The sequence below is a fragment of the Zonotrichia leucophrys genome, chromosome 1A, assembly GCF_028769735.1.
Source record: "Zonotrichia leucophrys gambelii isolate GWCS_2022_RI chromosome 1A, RI_Zleu_2.0, whole genome shotgun sequence".
NCBI classification, from domain to species: Eukaryota; Metazoa; Chordata; class Aves; order Passeriformes; family Passerellidae; genus Zonotrichia; species Zonotrichia leucophrys.
The window spans coordinates 16,096,128-16,112,885 of record NC_088170.1 but is presented as its reverse complement, the minus strand read 5'-3'; the positions used below and the strand labels follow the sequence as shown (position 1 = coordinate 16,112,885).

The following is a 16,758-nucleotide window of genomic DNA, read 5'->3' as shown; positions in this document are numbered from 1 at the left end:
TAAACACCTGAGTGCACTACAAAGCATTAAATAGTTTAAACATTAGAAGCAGGACCTCACCCTGATAAAGTTGACCTAAACCCCAGTGGAGATGGGTCTGTTTACATCCAAATCCTGGACTAACACATGCAAGACATGTGCCATCATAATCCTGGAGCCAAAGACATCCACCTCCTCTAAATGTTCGATATTAGGGCGAATAACGTGATCAAAGTGAACATCCTTACGTAGGCTCCCCCTTGTTTCCTCAGTTACCTGCAGCACGGGCACCTTCTATAGCGGAGAACAGAAGCAGTGCGTCCCGTGCTCGCCAGGAACCTACCAGGACACAGAAGGCCAGCTCACCTGTGAGCCTTGCCCCAGCAACGATGGCCAGGGAGTGGCGGGCGCCCGCAACGTCTCGGAATGTGGAGGCAAGTTGAACTTGATCATAAAAGCTTTAGGTGTTGCCACACACACGCCCTGTGAGGCAAGGAGGCTGAAAGAGGAGAGAGCCTGCCACAGTTCTGGCTTGTAAAGGTAATAGAAGAAATCTCTGTGCACTTACAAGCAATGGATAGTTTGGCTCGGGCCATCCGCTCCCATTGCTGACCAGACGATGGGATCTGCTGCAGCAGTGTGAGTTATGGGATGGAAATGAGCAAGCCAAGCAAAGCACTTTGTGCTTCACCTCAGGTATGGAAACGCCTTGACTTGTTAGGACTCATCAATGTGTTGTGAGCCAAAGGGATGGATTGCTTTGGACTGGTATTGGTGAGTCTAATAATGAACCTGCTCATTTAGTGTTTTGCATGAGATGCAGCTTACTTGCTCTAATTAGCAGCAATTATCAATTTGAGATAGTTATCCTGTAGGGATCTGTAACCCAGACTCAGAACCAATGATTGCAATTTTCAGCGCTGCTTGAATGCACTGTAACTTTGTGGTGTAGCATCTCTGATTCAACTTCATGATTTATAAACTAAATTATAATGATGATAATACCTGATGCTTCTACTGTAACTAAAAGTTTTTTAAGATACAACTGTTTATTTTCTTTACCTCATTTCGTTACAGACTATCAGAATCCAGTTTATAGCAGATACATTATGTGACTTTGAAATAAATCTGTCCTATCTGCTACACAAGTTCTAGCTTGAAAACTCATCCATGTAATTTACATTACCGAGTTCTTCAAGGAGATCTAAAGAGAACACATGGCAAATATCACTTGAGAAACTGATACTTTTTCTCATCTACTGAATAAAAAATAACTGCAGTGTCACCAGTCCAAACACATGATAGATTTTGCTGATTTGCTGTATGAAGGAACTATCAGACAAAAAATTTGAAACACCTGTGCATTTTTTGCTGTGCTGATTTGTTTTTATCCATAACACAAGAAAAGCATATCAAAATACAGTCTGAGTTCATAAAGATAGTCTATGGCATCCTGACAAAAGCAGCAAAACAACTAGAAGAAAAATACTTTTGTTTCCAGGCTTACATTGGAATTATTGTTCTGTACAACAACAAAAAAAACCCCTTCTGATTATTTTTGCAAAGTGGATTTATCTCACAGTGGTTATTGTCAGATCAAAACAGTCTGTTTTTCAGCTCAGCTCTCCCCTTTTCCTCTGGAAGTGGCAAAAGAGAATATACTTTGGACTTCATGAATTTCCCTGTCAAAGATTTTATCAAAATTTGTGTCAGCACATGTGGCTTTGTTAGAAACTCTGTACTGTCTGTATTCACTGCCAGTAATCAATAGTATCTTTGCATCCTATCTCCCAGAGCAGAAATGCCTGTGCAGTAACCCATAAACTTTCACTGAAATCCTCACCTCTAAATGTGAGGAATGTACAGTCCACATGTCAGAGATTCTAAGTGCCTGTTGTGCAGAAATCACTTGTAGCTGCAAGTGAATTCCATGCTGCAATGAGTTGCCCCTGCCTGGACACCAGGCACCCACCAAAGCTGATCCCTCACTGCCTTCCTCAGCTGGAGAGGGGAGACAGGATTAATGTTCATGACTTAAGGGCAGGGAGAGACCCCTCACCAAATATCAAACAGACTTGAATTGGGAAAATTCAGTGAATTCATTACTAATCAAAATCAGAGCAGGACAAGGAGAAATAAAATATCTCCTAAAAATGCCTCATCCACACCCCTCCTTCCTTCCCAGCTCTACCTCCTCCCACCCAGCAGTGCAGGGGGATGGGAATGGGGATTATGGTCAGTTCATCACACTGATGATGTTCCTGCTGCTGCTCCAGCATAGCGCTCCTCCCACAGGAGAGACTTCATTAACTCCCCAGTGTGACTCCATCTCATGGGACAGAGTTCTCCAAGTCATTGTCCAGAGGGTCAGTCCTTCAGGCACAGCCTGCTCCAGCATGGGTCCCCCACAAGGGTCACAAATCCTACAAGAAACACGTTCCAGTCTGGGTTCCAGTAACCAGTTGGACCAGGCCCGTTATATCACTTTTGCTCCTAATAACAAGAGCAAAATTGTCCTCAAATTAGTAATATCATAATATTTCTCTGAGGTCTGTGTTACTACAGCCAGTTTGTACAGTCATATTTCAGCCAGTGGGGAGGGGAGCACAAGGAGACCCTGGAGATCCTGATCCCACAGGTGTCCATAGGAGTTTGGCTTTTGTGGGGACAGAACTTGAACTTGGCTTTCACTCAGGACCTCTAGTTCATCCTAAGTACCAAAGTTCCTCACATATGCCAAGCACCCAAAATACTGAATGCCCCAAACATTTCCCAGCAAGTATCAGGGTTGTTATGAGACTGCAACAGTACCTAGAGCTCTCAAAACTTTCTTATTTTCAGGCCAGTTGTTTCTGTCTGCTCTTCAGTTCTCAGGGAAGCTAAATTATAAAGTACTGGGGTTAGGCAACCTCAGGGAATATGTAGCATCTCACAGTGCTGGTGTCCCAGTCTGGAGTGGGGTGAAAATACACATTCATGCCGCAGTCTTGAAAAACTTGACATCCTGGTTCTCAGGTTCACAGAGGAAAGTACTCAATCTAGCAAGAACAAAGCCAAACAAATGCCTATCAGAAACTGCCTGGAGAGCGAGTTTGGAAACTTCTGTCAGTAGATTGATTCACAAAGCAATTTGCTTTACACAAATCTTTCCTGGCAGAGGAGCACCTGACAAGCACTAGTTTTCATAACTATGTGAAAAGCTGCTGGTGTTAGGTATTCTCCTCGACAAGGTGCTGGACTGCTACCATGCCATCTGGTAAATAAACCCCATGATCCACTGTCCACATCACTAACTTGGAGGTACAAAAACTTGCTTCATAGGCATGATTCAGTTCCATTTCTTCCTATAAAGTGCTTTTGAAATACTGAGATGAAAGATTTGGTGAAAGTACAAAATATTCTAATGAAATCTTAGTAGACCCTTTTTTTAAAAAAAAATCCAAATAGAATCATAGTTGCCAAAAACCCTATTATGAAACTGGTTTTATTTACTGGTGGGGGTTTTAGGAAGAAGATACAGGAACAATACAAAATATGCAGGTAAGATTAGAATTTGATCTGCAGCTGTCTTGATGTCACATGATTAAGTGAAAGAAAGCCTTGCTAACTACTTGTGGGTTTTATACTTCATCCAGAAATGTCAACACACTAATAGAGATGATCCTTTTCAATTTCTAGGGCAGTGTTCTCCTGGGCACTACTCTTCAGATGGTTTTAAACCTTGTACAGTCTGTCCTCTTGGTACGTATCAGCCTGAACCAGGAAGGACCCTCTGCTTTCCCTGTGGCGGTGGGCTTGTGACCAAATACGAAGGTGCTGTTTCCTTTCAAGACTGTGAAACCAAAGGTGAATTCAAAATCCTTCCACAATTCATCTTCCTACTTCTGGGCCTTTGGCTTATTATCATCAGTGCCAAGGGGCTCTTGAAGGCTCTAAAACAAACATTGCTGCTTCATGGGCGTGTGATTAAATGAAATGGTCAAGAGATCTGTAAACTGGGAATGGTCTCCTGGGGTTGTGCAGGCTGAACAGGATTTATGGTTTTCTTTGAAAACCTGACCACAGGCAGGCAGGAGGTCAGCACTGCTATTGGTAAGGGAATCGGCCCCACTGTGTGGCAATAAATAACACAAACTTGGATCAGACAATGCTTTAGCTTTCATGTCTTGTATATTTTTATTTACTGTATCACAAAAACTAAACAGTACAAAAGTTATACCAAGTTAAGGATTACTCATGGGCTAGGCAGAAACTGTAAGGGTGCAACGCATTCTGTATTCCATAATGTCAACTTTCAGTGCCAATGCTGAAGAAGGAATCTGCCCAAATGCATTTTGGTTTAGTTACTGAAATGACATGCTGGCTCTGGCAAACAGACTCTATTGGAAACCTCTCTCCTGCTACTGTGAAAGTAATTTTTCTTGTTGAGGTGGATTTACATCCATTTCCATTTATTACAAATATATTAAATACAGTGAGAGATACATATCACACATTTCTAGTTCATATGGGTTTTGCTCTGGGTTTTAGTTGGAAGATTCTTTATACTGGGAAATACAGGGAGCTAGTGTCTTTTCTGCTTTTTATTGCCTAGTAAGAATGTTGCAGACAGGTATGTCCACCCAGGGCAGAGGAAATCTCTCTGCACTGGAGGTTGCTCCTTTTTGAAAATAATACACCTCCTACCTTGCAGTTCACTGTTCTCCTGGACACTACTACAACTCCACAACACACAGATGTATTCGGTGCCCTGTGGGAACATACCAGCCTGAGTTTGGTCAGAACTACTGCATCACCTGCCCTGGCAACACCAGTACAGATTTTGATGGCTCCACCAATGTCACACATTGCAAAAGTAAGTGACATTTATATCAGTGACACAGAGCGTGTCTTTGGATCTGAACTGCAGCTCAAAGGTTGCATCTGTCAGGCTGGACTTCAGATTTGTATTTCCTAGTTAGCAAATATCTGCTGCCAGAGGGAATAGTAAAAGTAGGGAAAACAATGAGGAAAAAAAGTTAGGAAAGTACCACTTGAGGCATATGAGTGTTTTAGATTTAATATGATTTCACAGAGTTCCAGCTACAAGGTAAAACTACAGAGCCTTTAGTTTCCCATATCCTGTAAGTTGTGTAACAGTGATGCATATTTCTCTGTGTCTCTGTAGAGCAGAATATCTTCTATCAGAGTAACTGCCATTTTAGAATAATTGTAAAATATCAGAAGATGTGGTCATGCACGCTGCAATTGCCAGGTATCGCTTCGCTTACGATAGTGAGATCTTCTTGGAGGCTTTTTTGCAGTACTCAGCCTCCTATCTTAAAAATTTTAAATGTCCCCAACGATTTCAGTACAGTTTTATTTGATCCTTTGTGAATGACTGATTATTTTAGGCAAGCATTTTTTTTCATCTCTAACGTGCTAATTTAAGAGAATGTTCCTATAATAATTAAGCAATGTTATCTAACTAACTATTCATGTGCAGATCTCCTGTAAGTTTTTAGTCTGATTATGTGCCATGTGTTTTATAAGCCCTTCATAATTTCTAATGTCATTTGAGTAAGCTATATATTTGTATGGAATTTGAAGAAGTTTGCTGATTTTCGTGTAAAATAAAACCACCCTTGTTACTCTGCTGTCTTAGGTCATCTCAGTTTTCAAGCCAGTTTATGACCTTGCATACTATTTGGGGGTTGAATTAAACAAAATATTTAAACATATATCTAATTTTATGTGCATGAGTAGGCCTGGGGAGATCAAACTTAAGTAACTTGTGCCAAATTCAACATGATTTTTGAAAACTCAGAAAGAAAACCTGATCCCTCAGTGGAGATCCTTTATTAAGTGGTTTAATCTAAGATGAAGCAAGGTAGGTCTGTAATTAAGTAAGGCCAGCTGTTGGGACCAGCACTCTCATTCAACTAAAGCCAATTAAAAACTAAGTTAAAGCAGAATATCTTCTGCATATCAGCACAGTGTCCATAGTAACCACAACTGGATCATGTTTATCTACCTGCATTTCTCAAGCAAAGTTAAAGCAGCCTGGATGAAGCATTGAATCAGTTCGTGCACCAGAGATTAAGGTTTTGCAATCAGCTGGAGCAACCTCGTGGATCAAATATTCCTTTAAAGCTGGAGAATGCATGCATTTCTAAAGCCACAAGGAGGAGTTTAGACTTGCTCATGACAGATCCAGAAAAACACCTTAGATGAATTTATCAACTAAGACAAACACTAATTTATATTTCTCCCCAGACCAGCACTGTGGAGGAGAACTGGGGGACTACACTGGCTACATTGAATCACCCAACTATCCTGGAGACTACCCAGCTAATGTGGAATGCATTTGGAATATAAATCCACCCCCAAAGAGAAGAATACTCATCGTAGTACCTGAGATATTTCTCCCAATTGAAGATGAATGTGGCGATGTTTTAGTAATGAGAAAAAGTGGTAAGCTGCCAGACATGGGTTATATTTCCTGCAAACTGATGGAGTGAATAGTTCATATTGAAGGGATGACTGTCTTCAGTGTAGCTAGTGTTCCTAAAAGGCTAAATTTAATTTTTTTATTGGTAGTGTTCTAACTTGCTTTAATTATTAGTGTTCTAACAATTAATATCACACAAATAACAGTTATTGGTGTGATATTAATTGTTCAAGTTTATTGTCTGAATCACAAAGCAGTTAATGGGCTTATGTCTGGCCCAGTTACCACGAGATAAATCACTGCCATTCTAGAAATTAACAATGATAAATTATATTTGGAGAACTATCTCTGTAATCTGTACAAACTGTGCTCTCACTTATCTTTTATAAATATATATATATATATATGTGCTGCAGTTATTGCTAAATCTGGGCAGTGTGTTGATACAACTGACACCCTCAAGAAATCCAAAGTTATCCTGCTTTTCTGTGGATTGGAGGAGGTGCATTGTATCTTTGATTATGAATTTAACTCAACAACTTCTAAAGTTAAGATCCCGATGAAATGCACTCCTCTTTTGCATTGGAGGATGTGTGCATCCTTCTGGTGATTTTTGCTATATATTTTTTGCTTAGAAGCATCAAACCTGAAAGGCAATTTTTCATATGGAGTTTTTGTTCAAAACAGTGTATTTAGTCACAAAAATGGTGTATTTTATTTGCTAGAACAATTTTCACAGTTTTTTATCCCTGAGGGCCTGTATTGACATCTCTGTATATCAGAAAGAAGACATCTGGTCAGTATAGATGGAAGGAAATTATACCTGTGCAGATGAGCTTTTTGAAAAGCAAACAATTTATAACAAAACACATCAGTTGTCCTTCTGACCCAAAATTGTGGTTCCAACAGTGCCCAGAGCCAGTCACATCAGGGTAAAGTTACACTTCAGATTTGCCCTTAGTGAAGCTGTGCTGGCTGTCACCAACCACCTCCTCACATCCAGGTTAACTCTTCTGTGGATCACTGACTCTGCAGGGTGTGACAGTCTTTTCTTCAAAATTACCATGCCAAACATTACTTTCTGATTTTATTGTGTTTCTATTTATAAGTGGTTTGTTGCTATCAGATGAATTCCCCAAACTGGCCATGTGAGGGTCTGGCTACCATGTCTGCCTGGCATGCAGCTCACTTGTCCTCACCTGTCTGGGACAAGCATATGGGCACTCTGGGATACAATGCTAGAGTAGTAAAAAAAAAAAATTAATATTGACAGTAGTTTTAAACATCAAAAATTATACCTCTATGGAAAAACCTACTTCTCTTTATAGGCAAATAAGGACAGCATCCGTTCTGTCACAAAAAGCTTCTGCTCTCAGGACACTTCAGCTGAGAAGTGTCTTGTCAATTTGACGTGCCTGACCCCTAGATGAGGAAGGGTGCAAAAATTGTTGTATAAAGAACATCATTTAACTTTATTTCTAGCTTCTCCTACTTCAATTACTACGTATGAAACATGTCAGACCTATGAGAGACCTATTGCATTTACCTCAAGATCAAGGAAACTCTGGATTCAGTTCAAGTCAAATGAAGGAAACAGTGGCAAAGGATTTCAGGTTCCCTATGTGACTTATGATGGTGAGAATGGAATTGGTTTTCATCTTTGTGTTATAGCTGAATTACAGAAAATTTTTTCTTTAGAATCTCTCTCACACTGCTTGCAGAGATAGAAGAATGAGGAAAAACTTTATGTACCTCATTTAATTTTAGTTGCAAAGACTTTGAAATAACATATATAATGTTTGAAAAGTTATTTTGCATCCCTGTTTCTTCATCTCTAGAGTGGAGATAATACACCATTATTATTTGGAGGGAGTAGTTTTTTGAGGATGTAAGTATTTATAGCAATAATTCAAAACCACTGTTATAAAGAAATAGAGAATTTTAAGGTGAATTAATTAGAATACAGCAACCTGAGAGACACTGAATAATTAACTGGATGCAAAATTTCTGAGCTCTGTCTTCAAGAGGAGGTCGAGCTCATGTCTGACTATTGCCCTCCCAAAGGATGTCACAATCACTCACCTGATCTTTATTTTTCAGAGGATTACCAACAACTGATAGAAGACATTGTTCGAGATGGCCGATTATATGCATCAGAAAACCATCAAGAAATCCTAAAGGTAAGAAATTTCTGCTTTCTTTGAGGCCAACCAAGAATTCCTTTTCCTAAGCATTTTCCTAAAATAGTTCTCAACACCTTGATACAGTCATATTTAAAGCTCAAGTGTGACCCCAAATTCAATTCTCTGTGTTCTGAGGTTTATGCTGGTATTTGAAGCAGCCCAAAATCAAGTAACTAAGCTGGGCTCAGAACATGCTTATGTCCTTTGTGGAAACAGGAACTGAATGAGATATATGTTAATATGATTAATAAGATGTTCAAAAAATTAGTCTGCCAAGAATGAAGGACCTATTGTTTGAAGAGCCTTCTTCAGCCTCAGTCTGGCATTTAAATGTTTAAATTACTCATTAAGTTTGCTGTGCATTAAAAAATGTATTCACCTAAATCACTATCTTGCCTCAATAAGAAATAGTTTTCCAAAGATACAAGCAACACCTGTAATAACTAATTAATTAAAACTGAAAAAACAGCTGATCAGAGGGCAAAACTGAGCCATGTAAATGTAGGGCTTGGGAGGACAGGAGCTGAGGAAGGGCTAGCTCCCTTGGCCATCCCTGCCCAGCACTGTTCTCTCCCTCCAGCTTTTGGGTTGCCCAGGTCCCAGCTGCAGTGCACAGTGCCAGGCACAGGCTCAGCTGAGGCTCGGGATCAAGGCTTTCCCAAGGTACAGAAGGTCCTTAGAAAGCTCAGCATCGCTGAGGACCAGCCTTGTCTCCCATCCATGGAGGAATGGCCTGGACAGAAGCATGGAGCAGGTGGGAAGGACAGTCAGAGGCAGCTTGCAGTTCTAGTGCAGACATCTGCAGTTTGTGGTTAGTGCTCCTGCCAGGAGCCTGCAAAAAGCATCCAGCACAGCAGGCAGACTCGTCCCTCTGAAACTCCACTGCAACGTGGAGCAGTTTCCTTACACTCTTCTACCCAGACTCAAGTTTGCAAAACAGACCTGGTTGTTCTTCAGTTTTGAAACCTATGCAGACACTAAATCCAAACCTTGCTTTTATCTAACATATCTGTGTTGTTTTCCATAGGACAAGAAACTGATTAAAGCTCTCTTTGATGTACTGGCACACCCTCAAAACTATTTCAAGTACACAGCACAAGAGTCAAAAGAAATGTTTCCAAGATCATTTATAAAGCTACTGCGATCAAAAGTTTCCAGGTTTCTACGACCATACAAATAGTCTAGTGGTATTCAATTTTTGGTTACTTTGCATTCCTGTCAAATATTATCTTTCCTCCATAGTAGAAACATTTGCTAATTCGAAAGCTCTTTTTTGCAGACTTTGTTCACAATTGTTAATGAAGAACACCTATAATGTTTTATAATTGTTAAAAGTCAATGTTCTGAATGGTATTCTTACTAAAAAAAAAAAGTGCATCCCTGAGTACATCTAGTTGGAGATCCAAATTTGTGTCTGCACTAGTGTATCCTCACTTTTCATCTGAAATCTCACAATGTAAAAATATTCTTTCTAGCTTTTTATTTTTCATCAACAATAACTTTTGTCAAAAAAAGGAGGAATCTATTCAAATATTATTAAACTACCTGCAGATAAGTTCTGTTATAGAAAAAGTATGTAGTATAAATAATACTTGGATTTTGAATTGCACTTGAAGTTTATATTTGAATCTTTAGAAGAAAACTAAACAATCTGAATTTTGTTATTTCTCATTTGTGGCTTGGTGGAACCTCTGTTCAAGTAGAAATCAAAAAGGAAAAAGAAGAAGAAAAAAAAGTATAATTTTGTTCTATGAATTACATGACATTGAGTCCCATGCCCTAATGTCCTAATGTTTTTATCTGTCCTCTTCTAAACTTCTTCAGAGGTTTGCCACTGTCAATTACTTAATTGAAACAGATTAACTCTGGATTTCCATGCATCAGTCGGTCCCTTTAAAGACATTTACAATAGGACATGTGAGAAATAACCAACAACATTAGTAGTCTTGGTTTTCTTTCCATTAAGAGAGCATCTAATTAAGTACAATATATAAATATATAAATATATACTTCTATTTGTGGGTACATTAGTAATGTTATCTCTAGTTACTGTAAATATTATTCATGCTTAAATCTTTACTCCCACACACCCTATTTACTCATATCTATATGTAACTTTGTGTAGACAATTAAATAACTTCTTCAAGTGCTTGTCACTTCTATTAGCATCCAACTGAAGCCTTTTGAGGTTTTAAAGTACTGGATAATGGTTTACTCTGGGACAATCTCTTTCAATATGTATTATTCCAGGAAAAATAGCATCAGTGGAGATGCAGCTGCTGCCCAGTGTAGGGTCAGCTGTTGCCTCTCCCTTGGGAACACTCACATGCAGACCAACAGAGTCACCCTCAGGACAGCACAGTGGAGCAGCTGCTGCTGGACCTGCTCTCTGAGACACTGGGAACACAGCTGTGGCCAAGGCCCAGACTGTCAGGGCCTCGGGGGGGAACAGGACACGGTTTTGCAGAAGAGTTGGAGGGCAGGCTCTGTGTTTGCAGAGACCTGGCTATCCCTCTTATCCCAGATTTGTAGCCACAGTGCCCATCAAGCACAGGGACTGCAGGAGAGCTTTAGCCGTGTGCTCAGGCCCTGCTCACAGAGCGACAGAGGGTTTGCCATGATGGTAAATTCTGGGTTTCCTGCTGTTTCCTGGCACAGAAGCTAAATCAAATGGGAGAGGAGCCTTTATTTTCTATTAGTATTTCAGCCTCTTTCCTTTTCAGTCCCTTCCTCTTCTGTATCATTTTCCCTTTTGATTCTACAAGTTTATTAAATGGAGAAATGAACTCTCCTGGCAGCATCCTTTCAGAAGAAGACTAACACACAGTTTTGCTTTGCTGCTTTTTTTTTTTTTGCCTGTCTACCCTGTAGTTTAACACATGTTTGGATGTTCTCAAAGACATGTATTAGGGGTGGTTGTGGCTATCTTCTGACACTTCCTTTTTGTCCTTGAGCAAGTACTGCCTAAACTTACACAGTTGGTTTCTGTTGACTACAAGCGGTTGAATATTCCATTTCTATGAGAACACACCTTAAGTATTCTGTGTAGTTTTTCTACTTAATCATCTTGTAATTTTGCTTGCCTACTTTCCTTTTCTGATGAAGAATATAATTTTTTTCTTTCTATGCCTGAACAGCCTGACTTTATAGTCTAACCATTTTTTTTCCACTCGTGGTCTTTAGATCTTTGGTGAGCTTTCTTTTTAATAATACATTAACCCTTGTTAAAAAATGTCACTTCTCCATAAAGATCATTTGTTAAAGGCTGTTAAACCTAACTTTTTCTTGAGTAAAACTACTTTTATTTATGATTCACCAAGGGTCATTAAAAAGGACAAATTTTCATTAATTTTTTCTTTGACAGTACTCACTTGTACAAAAAAAAAAGTTTTTAAAAAGCAAAATTCTTTTCAGGTACTCAATTATGCAGGAGTATATAGCTAAAAAACTACTTTAGCCAAACATAGTTCGAAGTCTGATAGGTTATTCAGAGTTTTATTCAGATCCATTAAAATGAGTCAGGATTGCAGCTATTCTACTGAAAGATATGAAGGAAAATATATGGAAAATATGGTGAAAAATAACTTCATCACTTGGCAAATGATTTATAGTGATCTTTAGTATTTCACTTGAGAAAGCAGACTTCAGAATCTGGTATTGTACACTGAGTTTAGTAAAATTCTTGCTAAAATTTTTGTTTAACAACCAACATGTTTGGACATCATACCATTGTATGATAGTGATGCCAGAATCCAGAAACCACTGCAGCACCATAACATTTTCCAGATTCCAAGCTCCATGGGAAACCCAGTGCCAAAGAGAAACCATAAGAGGGACATGTCCCAATTCTGGCCACTGGTAGTAGGACCTCAGTAGAGCTGTGAGAAGGGAATACAGGCAAGAGAAATTGCATTTGGCTCTGGCACCATTTGCCCTGACTTAAAACCACACTACAAAAGTGGGGTTGTGTCCAGTTCATCCTGAAGACAGCCTGAGAATGAGGCTGATATTCCCCAGAGCCACGTCAGGACAAGGCACTCGTGGACTTCTGAGGCAAACACAGGCTTTGTGTTGCTGAAGGAAGGTGCTGAAAGAAAGAGAATAATTTGACCCTCAAAAGTTGACACTTAAATGCTTTTGAATTGAGAGGGTTCATATCTGATATATTTAGAAAATGAGTCAGGCTTGAACGCTTGCCACTCTGCATAGAAATGCTCTTGGATGTGTAAATTTCTAATGAAGTAAGTAATGACAAGTGGTATATAGGGCAGTCTGAACTGGTTTCAGTTGATTGGAAAAACAGCATAGAATTTTTATATCAGCTCTAGAAGTTAAAAATGCTTTGACTTTCATACTAGGTTTACAGTTACAGAAACTGGCAGTCACCAAATAGAAGATGAGTTCAGCTCTTCATCTGTTAGTGTAGGATGCTTTCATTGTCAAAGTCAGAAAACCTGTTGCTACTGCACAATAACAGCACAGCAACAAAGAATGCCTTCTTCTACAGATGAGACCTACACACATTTGGGAATCAAAAACTGTACAAGGAGAAATAAAGCTGCCTTTAAGCAAACCAGCTTCGGGAACGTAGCAGAATATACATTTTACCTTTTACCCTAAACGTGAAATACTTCATTTGAACATACCAATAAATACAGCCCTGTAGCTGTTCTTACAGAATTACACATTGTCTGCAGGACAGGTGCAGCAACAAATTTATGTGTTAATACAGGTAGACTGAAGAAGTGCCCATTTGTGATTGCCCAGTTCCGTGGCACAAACAGAGCTTTTTATTTTAATTTGCAAATGCCTATATGCTTAAAACTGCACCTGCAGCACTTACCATTTTAAGCCTCTCTTTCTGCTTTAAAGAGTGCACTTATTTTTAGTGAGGTGGTGGTGAATCATCCCTAACCATTCTCACAGGCCACCAAATCACTGCCTGCACACCTGCTGCAGTCCAGGACACTGCAGCAATCACAAGCTGCTCATCAAGCCCCGAGTTGTGCCTTGAAAGTGCTGAGGACACAAAGGTGCCTCTGTGTGTCACTTGCACGCAGGGAGCAGCAGGATTCTGTGTTCAGTGCATTGCCACCTCTTCTGCCACCCTGCATCTTGCCTTCAATAACAAGACTTATCCTGCCTGGAGATTTAGCTCGCTGAAACTGGATTTAAAATAACTGAATAATAACTGAAGTCTTTCTTTCATCCCATTTTCTTGCCCTGTCTTCCTTCTTCCATCATACATTAGATTTTTACCTAAAGACCATCTTTTCAAAAGAAATTTATTTCCTCATTGTGCCATCCCCACAGAATAAAGTTATGACTACTTAAGATTTAGACTAATCCTTTCTACACAGCAGCTTTATTCTAGAGTAAGCTTACTTAAAACTAGCTTACCTTGTAAACCAGGTTTAGTTTAGTTTAGTTTTAGACTAGCTTAAATAAATACAGGATTGGTTAGAGAATTTTCAGAGGGTCCACATTCTGAATTGTCAGCAGGTTTTAAAGAGCACAGCTCATCCTGTCTGTGAGCAGAATGCAAGGATGCTGCCACATGAGTGAGAAACATCCTTTACATGTGTTCAGCATTCCAAAAGGACAGTCAAACCCCACCCTGTGCCTTTTTATAAGCCTGCCCAACACATTCAAATTTTTCAGATCAGTTTTACCTATAAAAAACCCCGTTTTAATCTTGCAGATAGCAGGTTTGGAACGTCAGGAGCAAAAGTAGTGCTGTGATTCTTATACAGGGTCTGCCGACAGGTGTTTGACAGCAAAACTCACCTGCTCTGTGACAGCTCCCATGTCTGGACTCTAAATATCTTTGATTGCTCTTACAAACTTAGCTGGAGTAAAATCTTCAACAGCTGGACCCAGTGGCAAACTCCTCAGCCACCTCAGGGGTCTGGATGATTTCTAAATGATGGGAATGAGTGACACACACAGTTCCTTATATCTGTATCACGAGTTCAAGGAGCTGCATTTTTTCGTAGTTTAAAACCACTGATTGATAGGAATGGGAGTAACTGGAGGAGTTCTTATAGAATCTCAGTACTTTGGGACTTTATTGAAGTAGTTTTCTAGAATGGCAAACTGTTGTAAGCACTTGGGAAAAGGAATATTTTGTCTTCCAGAAGAATTTATGGAAGAAGGGAAATTTCTGTAAGGTACTATGAACTTACTCCTCAGCGAGAGACTTGGATTCAGAGACAAGTCTTGTGTTTTATCTCTCATCTGAATAGAAGCAGAGTGGAAAATAAACAGTGTCAAAAACCTGTTATCTAAGGATCTGAATATATACAATTCCAGTTTGTTATTTCATTTATTTATTCTTTCATCATAAAGCCTTTAATCTATAAAATTAATATGTAATATACAAGAGTTAAATGTACAGAAGTACCTTTAGATCTAATAATTTAAACCATCTGTATTCAGAGAGCAGAGATAACAAGTTTAAAGATATACAAACAATTGCAATTCAATTTTCTCAATATCTAGAAAAAAGTGGCTTTGATTAATTAAACTTTATTTTAATTATTGTGAAAATACCTTTTTTAGAGTTTGTTTTTGTTACTTTTTTAATTAAAATTATTTTGTAAATATTGTTTTCTATGTTTTATAACTTAGAAAGGCCATTAATTTGCATTGAGAGCAGCAGGGTCTCAACATGTTTATTATAAAGATACTTTAGGAGACTGGGGTGGATGTGAGGCAGTTGCCAGATGTATCATTCCAGATTACAGATTCCTGTTATTTCTTCAGTCTCACTGACATGACAGGAAGAGTTTTCTGGGGCACTTGAACATTCTAATTTAAACAGAATTGACTATCAAGTGTCATTCTAAAGTGCTTTCCATTTTCATAACATAAAAAGAATATGTATCTTAAAGTTAGTGCTGGTTCTTCTTCCATTGTTAGGATAAGAAACAACACAGAACTCAGAAATACAAGGGAATTTAATAGATTACACACATGGATAGTAGAAAGACAAGAAAAGCTGTGGGATCTCTATGCTTGTAGGGAGCAGTGGAAGTGATAAAACCTCACATTGGATCAGATCACAGAGCCCTTTTTAGCCAAAACCACTGAGGCCAGTGGTACTTTCACCTGCAAAAAAGTTCATTATGACCATATCCAGCACCAGTGTAAGCAGGAATTTCTGGCAGGCTGGATTTCAGGGGGAAGCACACAGGGTGTAATACTGGTTTCTGCATCAATTTGCTCCATGTAAACCACTGGGCAGGAGTGAGATTTTAAACTGAACTGTTGTAGATGCTGCTGGGACTTCTAAGCTTTATTACCAATGTAAATTGTGTACAAACAGCGATTTCCATATGAAATGTACAATAATAGTTTAGAGCAAGGGTAGTGAATAACTGTACAAAATTTGATACTTAGAAAATAAAATACAGTGCTAAGCTTTACCAATATTTTAACAATTCTGTCAGATTTATAGTAGAAAATGTTGTTGTAAATGTACCTTATAAGAAAATACATTTCCTTTTGCCTCTGTATATTAATAGCTTTGATTTCTATGTCAAAGTTAAAAATGAAGCATGTAATAAAATTTTTTGTTAAAATCACTTTCATAATAAACTTAAAATGGAATGGATACCCCTGCTTGCCATTTATTTGTGTATAGGACAAGGCTTCTTGCACAAGTGTGGGCAAGAATCAGAAGAGAACTTTTCTTTTTTGATAGCATTTACATATTTTGGTCTAATTTTCATCCTTAAGCAACAGAGCTTTTTCTTTTTCATCCAGCTGCTGGAGTTTGTGGACACTGATACAAGTTCCTTCCAAACAGGCTTCAAGGAGAGTTTTTTAAGGAAGAAATCCTGGCTACAGCAAAGGACTAGATGACCAATATTCCTCCAGGACTTTTAACTACTTGTTAAACTAAATCTGGTGTTACCATGAATAGCTCATGCAGCTGCCCTTGTCACAGCCCTCTATTGAGAAGCAGCCTCAAAGAAAGAGAGAGAAATCTCTCATGTTCCAGCATGGCATGTGCCATGCTGCTGCTGTCCTCAAGTTAGCAGTTCAGCTTGTTAAGAGAAAGCATTTATGATGTGACAGTATCAGCTTTGCTGATTTTATATATATTGTTCATTATATAAATACTGTTGGTATGACTGATGACTCTTGGTGTCTGGCAGGTTT

General features: G+C 38.9%; 1 protein-coding gene across 3 annotated transcripts in view; it reads left to right on the top strand.

Moving 5' to 3' along the window:
- Nucleotides 1-16,150, top strand: part of SCUBE1 (signal peptide, CUB domain and EGF like domain containing 1) — a 208,553-nt gene extending 192,403 nt beyond the window's left edge. For all 3 annotated transcript variants that reach the window (XM_064701742.1, XM_064701743.1, XM_064701741.1), the window contains 7 exons: nucleotides 252-413; nucleotides 3,658-3,825; nucleotides 4,673-4,834; nucleotides 6,235-6,432; nucleotides 7,892-8,044; nucleotides 8,510-8,589; nucleotides 9,620-16,150. In XM_064701742.1, the coding sequence (XP_064557812.1) occupies nucleotides 252-413; nucleotides 3,658-3,825; nucleotides 4,673-4,834; nucleotides 6,235-6,432; nucleotides 7,892-8,044; nucleotides 8,510-8,589; nucleotides 9,620-9,772 (1,076 nt within the window). In that variant the 3' untranslated portion in view covers nucleotides 9,773-16,150. The remainder of the gene's footprint in view (nucleotides 1-251; nucleotides 414-3,657; nucleotides 3,826-4,672; nucleotides 4,835-6,234; nucleotides 6,433-7,891; nucleotides 8,045-8,509; nucleotides 8,590-9,619) is intronic.
- Nucleotides 16,151-16,758: the final 608 nt, after the last annotated feature.